The following is a 6,919-nucleotide window of genomic DNA, read 5'->3' on the forward strand; positions in this document are numbered from 1 at the left end:
ATAACAACAAAAAGGTTATCGCTATTCCATATAATGTGTTATCTGTCAACTGAGCTACGGGAAACATTGATGGAAAAAGAAACTTTGATTTTTTTAAATGTAATCATTAAATAATGAACTATTTGAAAGCAAGAACAATTTCTGATGACTTCTATGAGCAAACAAATGCACAAAAAATGTATCCTGTTTATATAGTCATAAAAAGTTGCTACTTGCACATTTCCTGGATTAAGATATATGGCTGGAATAGCTACATAAAGAAGGGGATCTGTGTCAGTTAAATGTAAAACATCACACAGAAATTTAGTGGAATCAACTAATCTTTTGTCAAGTTCAATTAATTTTTTATTAATTTCAACTTGATTGAACTTAAACTTTCTAGTGTTCTTTTTTTCAGACCTAATCAGAGCTCATAAACACAAGTTTTAACTCAACATGATTTGAGTTGGATGAAAGTACTGCTAAGGGTTCACTCAACTCATTAAATTAAGTTCATTAAGAAACATGATCTGTACAGCATTGTTTTATAGTTTGAAGAACACATATATTTATGAAACTTGCTAAATGTCTTTAATGCTTCTTTTCATTATAAAGAAAACAATATTGCATACCATGGTTATAATTGATTCCAGTGTACTTGTGTCTTAACAAGGTCACTGAGTGGCCTCACATGTTGTCTTAGTTTACCTCTGGTCACCAACTCTGTTACCAATAGCAGCAACCACGGCTGTAAATTATTTGAGTCAAATGAAGAACTGAATTTTCAAACACACAAAACATTCAGTCACCTCAACTTTTGGAGGCTTTTTGAATTGAACCAGCTTAAATTGTTTTACAGCGGTTTGCCTTTAATGGAGAACTCTTGATGAGTTAAATAAGCCAACGCAGACAGTGCTTCTCAGGTAAGCATCTTTTATAGCCAGATGGGACGTCCCATCACTGGGATTGCAGCAGATGTTGAGGGCCCGATGACGTTGTCTGTTCATTAGCCTTGCTTATGTTGTGCTCACGGCTGCAGATGGTGCAAAATTTGAAATTGTTTCTTATGACAGTCAAAATGTTATTTTCTAATACTTGCAAACTTTGTGCAACATGAACACATTTCCTGATTTTTTTCTTTGAATTGTTTCATTATGAATATGCAAGTCATATAGGCGCTCAACTCAGTCACATTTACAAAATAATTATCTGTCTTCTGTTGATCTTTGTTGCTGGGGAAACTGAAAGAAAGGTAATATACAGTCTATGATCTCAGTGTTTTAGGTCAAGACTCCTTTTTTAGTCCAGTGCTGGATAGTTGACTCTTTGCATGGGTGGTGTTAGAGGAGAATTGTACTGCACTGGTTCATCTGTTCATTCTGTAAATTATGTTTCCATCACATGGAGGTCACAGTACAGATTCTTTTGTTATCAAGTTACTTGACTTGCTCAGGGGATACAATTGCACTGAGATGCAGTCAGCTGAGCAAGAAAGCAGTTTCAGGTGCTTGATTGTCAGTGTATTCAAGCGGTAAATTGTCTTAAGAAAGCTTGTCCAGACTAAAGAAGTTAAAAATGAACGTGCAGTTCACACATAGGTCTGTAAATACATGTGATCTGTTGCACTACGACTGACAAACAAATCACTGCTTTATAGCAGCAAAAACTGTGTTATGTAATGTGTTATATTAATCACTCAAAAGGAAGGTTTAAAGGCAATCGAAATTTGCTCCCATTTCTGATCAAGAATACATTATTGTTATGGAAATATTTTTTCCCATTTCCATATTTCAATGTGAGACTGCTATTTTCAGATAAAGTTTGGACAGCATTTAAAAAGAATATTTCTTGGCTTTTTTACTTTAATAGAAAGATAGGAAAGGAGGGAAGAGAGAGGGGATGCCATGCAGCAAAGGGCCCCCAGGCTGGAGGTGTGCTACTGGGGAAACCCCAGAAAAAATTTTGAGGTGTGAAAAATGCCTGCTTAGTGTTCATGCAAGGCCGAAATCGAGAGGAAAATATGTGTTTGTGAATTAAGCTGACTTATACTGTGCACTTGTCCAGGACATTTCCATGACAAAGCTCAGCATGGGATCTTTAGGATGGGAATGCAGTGAAATGAAAAGAAAGAATGCAACTCGTATTTGCGTCTCTTGCGATCTTTTCAATCCAACCTTAGACTAAAACAAACTGATATATAACTAAAAAAGTCTAAAGGTGTACACAGTTGAACCATATGTCCTTTGTAACTTTCAGACACAGTGAGGAAAAAACTGTGCTCATATTAGGGCTTGGATATGCCAGTCTCAATTTGAATTCAGCTCCACACGGGTAATCAGTTATGGCAGTGCATGTACAGTCAACACAGTCAACGATTTCCTACAATAACCTGTTTTCTATTCAGCACGTCATTTGTCATTTCCAGCTGATCGGCTTTGTGAAGGGTCTCTATACCTACAACACTGGTTGCCTGAGACCTAAGTTTATGATTTATTGTTTGTCATATTCTCTGTTGCTTCATTTAAGGTTTGAAATTTCAAAAGAACACACCTCCTGGCCAGTACCATACATCATAATTACTATGCAAAGTCATGCTCCCAAGAGGAAGGAACCTGTTGGAAATGGAGAGCCCTTGATTTTTCCTCCACCACCATCGTCAGAACAAGCTTTGACTCCTTTTATAAAACAATTCTATCATCCACAATGTATAATATTGACTGTAACAGTAACAGCTGACAGGGCGGTGCACCTTTGCTGCAGGAGGAAGCCAGCATTAGAGTAATTAGATATTGTCCACTTCTAACAGCTTATCCAGTGATGCTAAGTGGCTAAAAACTGCATTTGCTTAATGTGATTTTTTTTCTTTGTCATCATGAAGTGAAACAGCCCGCTGTAAATTATTCAGTGCCATTTGGTTTAATGTGAAATCTGGGTAGACTCCATCCTAGCACACTGCCTCCTTTGAGCTTATTTTTCAGAAACAACAGAAGCTCACTGCAGCAGTGATGTTTGATTTTAGCTTTGATGGTGCAACAGTGTGATGAAATTTCTAATAAATACACTCAGACCCTGAAATGAAATGTAAATGTTGAATGACTGTATCACTGCACATATAGGTTTATTTTTTTTCTTACAGTCACAAGACCCCAGGAAAGTTCGAGTCCTGGGGCTTCAGCCCCTTAAGATCTTTGAATAATACAGCAGGAGCTCAGATCCCTCTCATTAAGGAAAACCTTTATGGATTTCTCAATCTTTTGAAAATCATTGCCCGTCAGCTGATTCCTTTAGCTGAAAATTCCCACATAATTCTGATGAACAGCAGACGGCTTAATTATGCAATCCTCCAGAGAACCCTGGCAGGGTCTATCAAAGCAACGACACATATCATTTTATTTTTATAGCCAATAAAGAAATATGAATGAAACAAGCATGTAAATAAGGAAATACATAGTCACTAAATAAATACAAATGCATTCTTTTAATCATAGTGCTCTCTGCAGTCTTAGTACTGTACACAGTCTCCAGTGTATTGTTAAATTCTGTTGAAATATCACACTTTTCTCCTCAGAGATAAAGATACCTCAATTTTCCGAACTAGTTGGATTCCCTCGTCAAAAAAAGAAATTAAAGGTGTTTTTTTTCTTTTTTAGAGAAAAAGAAGCTTTGATGCACGTACAGCCCCATCTGGGATGAGCTCTTGCATCTACGAATAAAGCAGTTCTATTCCTGTTTGTTAAACTAGGCTGTAAAAAACACAAATTACTTCTGATAGGTGAATCCCAGCATTTTAGAGACCTTTTAACGAGAAAAATTATATTCATCTCAAAGATGACAAATTAAAACCTGGGAGAGAAGATCTTACTGCAGTCTGCAGTAGACTAAAGCTGACACTGGACGAGCATGGAGTCTTTCTGTCGTGTTTAAACGCAGATGCTTATGGAAGTCAAAATAAATCCAATTTAAACACCCTGTTTTGGAGGATACCAGTATCCTGAAGCTAACAACGCTGTATATGATCTCTTGAATTTCAAAAACAAAATTTAAGAAAAGTACAGCATACAACCGTTTACTTGTCAAAATCCATTTCCTCAACACGTAAACTAATTATATGCAACCTACAGCAGCACAACTACCGTAATGTAAAGAAGTAAAATGAATACACACAGCAATGCAAATCACTGTGCTGTACCAGTCGACAGCACTGATGCGTTGTGAAGGTTGTGTGTGATGATCCAGTCCTAATCATTTGTGATATTTCCTGTAGAATTTTTTCTCACACATAATTTGATATCAGAAATACAACTGATCGCTACCTTCTATAGTGGACCAAAAAAGCCTTACAAGCTTACATGTTGGTTTTTAACTGATATTACCATCTCATAGTCTATTCTGACACTGTTTTTCTGAGTTAATGCTAAATGTGTACCTCCCTAAAAAGGACAAGCATGGCTGTTTAAAAGAGATTGTCTTTGAACAGTCACTTTTAAGAGTTAAAAGATAGTCCCATTAGCCGCAGTGTTTCAGTGCTCTATTCTGCTCTCCAAGACACTGATGAAGGTCAAGCTTAAATGGCTCGAGCTCTCTGTTTGAGCCACAGACTCCCAGCTTAGCCACAGCTCTGGGAACTCGCTCAGACAAAAGATTTACCCCACAATGCTGCTGGCCTAGATAGACCCACCAAACACACAATAGGGTGGCTGTGCATAATTTAGAGCACATCTTTCCTACATTGACAAGTCCAAAATTAAAAGGGAGCTTGTCAGCCAAATTAAGTATTCAAATGTATTATGTCCATGGAGAGCACGGGGAAGTTAAATCAATACTTTCCAACCTGAACGTAATACTCAGACTTGTGATATAATGCCTGGAGCTCCTGCAGAGACAGTGAATATGATGGTGGCCCAGAGCAATGTTTGCTCATTTTGAGGCAAAATATACCAAATACGTCCTCATACTGTAACACAGCTCTTTTTATTGTACAACTGACTTTCTATTCAGCATTGTGATTCCGATTGTTACAGTCCCTCAGTTTTCCCCAAAGTTAAACACAGACATTAGGAGGATATATTCAGAGGTTAGGCATGTTAACTTTGAGATTTCCTTTCTTGTTTCTAAAGTAATTTCCAGTTAAGCAACAACTCATAAGCCATCTTAGCCCTGCAAGGATGTCAAATCCTCACACTTGGTGTCCCGGTTACATCCCTTTTGAACATGCGCTCTTTCAAGTGAAATTAATCAATCTCTTTATCACTTGGGCAGTGTCATTACCCAACCACAGAGTGAGAAATGAAAGTGCTAATCGCACAGCAAGTGGGGCTTTTGTGTGGGAAGGCCAAGTTTTCCTCCTCAAGCTGCTTTGGAAATGCATTTTCAATTGAATTTGCAAAGCGAGTGAGGCATGAATCTTGAGATTACCTCAAATTCCCCTTATAAAGGGGTGAGGTATGACATGAGCTTTCAATACAGTTTTCAAAGATGATTCACTCACAAATATGATAAATGTTTGTATATAAAATATTGCATGGATGCATATAAAGGTGTTTGTAACATAAAAAATGCTACATGCATTTAGTGTGTGCAGTATGCTGCTCATTGAAACTATGTCAACCAGACATCACTGGGGCCTTAAATTTGAACAGAACATGCCAGGACATGATTATTTACTGTGCACCAATGTCTCATTAACGTGTCACGTTACTACAGCATACACATCATTATGGTAACAATCCAAGCCCTGCTTGTCACCACGGGGCTAGGGATGGGTAGACGGTCAGAAAGAAGGTAGAATTTTGCTAACTGCTCAGGCAGAAGGGCCCCCTGGCTTGATGATGTCCAATAGCAGCTCGAGGTTTATGTTCCTAACAATATGCGTCAGAAAGAGGAGGATTACTTTCCCCACAGAACTGGTCACATTGAAAATGAATATAGTTGTACAGTATTTTTCTCCTTTAATGGGAATTAATAATGACTGTCTCACTCTTGTGTGTGTATATAGTATGTATACTGGAGTATGTGTGTGGGCTCACACATGCATATCCAGTATGAACAATAACAGGTTCAAGGAGGTCTGTCTTGTTAAATCCTCACACTTGAATGGTAAGATATATGACACACTGCTATATTGCTACTATATAGCTCAATGTGTGGAATTATAATTGACCATATCCAGTGATTGCGCTCAAGAGATGAAAGAGATTTGACCTGAAGGATTCATTTTGAATAGTCAAAAAGGGGCTTTGATTCACACATTTATAGTGAAGAAGAAGAATAAACAGTTTACCTGCTTTCCATGAGAAATGATGGTCCTTAGGAAACACAATGTCTGACTGGACTGATAAGGAAAATAGAGACAAGAGGAGGAAGAGGCTGAGGTAGTTCCCAGCTCGCCGTGTCCAGGCAATGACCCCAAAGTCATCTTTTAGAGTCATAGTCCAGCCCATTGCTTCCTCTCTTACTCCTGTGGGAAGAACATGAAATTCATCAGTAATTCACTCATAAAAATGGCCTGAGACGTGGGCCGAAGGAACCAGAGCAATAGATTGTGTGTAGCTCTTTAAAAATGGGGAATTTGGAGAAGGTCTCAGACACTCTGAGGCAGCTGTGTAGAAAATGTCCCACTGAAACCTCCAGCCCAGAAACATGACATTCAGTGTCACCTTCCAAAGTGCAAAACGCTCTCTCACACATGAATCATAGTGTTTCATTTTGATAAATCCAGCACACAAGTGTGATACCATGCCCGCTTCTCCTCCCACATGGACCAAAAATAATTAGTCAGAGAGGCTTGAGCGTCTCTGCATCCCAAGGTAGAAGTGGAAACATGTATTGAAGGAAGGGGAGACTTTAAGCTTGGAGTAATACAGGGTATTAGTACCTTTTTATTGCAGCTCATTTATTCCTATCTCCTGCCACTGTGATTCATGCCCTAGGAGTGTTAGGG

General features: G+C 38.3%; 1 protein-coding gene across 1 annotated transcript in view; it reads right to left on the reverse strand.

Moving 5' to 3' along the window:
* The window catches only part of thsd7ba (thrombospondin, type I, domain containing 7Ba), a 117,182-nt gene extending 110,763 nt beyond the window's left edge, over nucleotides 1-6,419 (reverse strand). The window contains exon 1 of the mRNA XM_035676667.1: nucleotides 6,260-6,419. Coding sequence (XP_035532560.1) covers nucleotides 6,260-6,419 — 160 coding nt within the window. The remainder of the gene's footprint in view (nucleotides 1-6,259) is intronic.
* Nucleotides 6,420-6,919: the final 500 nt, after the last annotated feature.

The sequence above is a fragment of the Morone saxatilis genome, unplaced genomic scaffold, assembly GCF_004916995.1.
Source record: "Morone saxatilis isolate NCDOM2014 unplaced genomic scaffold, NCSU_SB_2.0 Contig5, whole genome shotgun sequence".
Taxonomy (NCBI): domain Eukaryota; kingdom Metazoa; phylum Chordata; class Actinopteri; family Moronidae; genus Morone; species Morone saxatilis.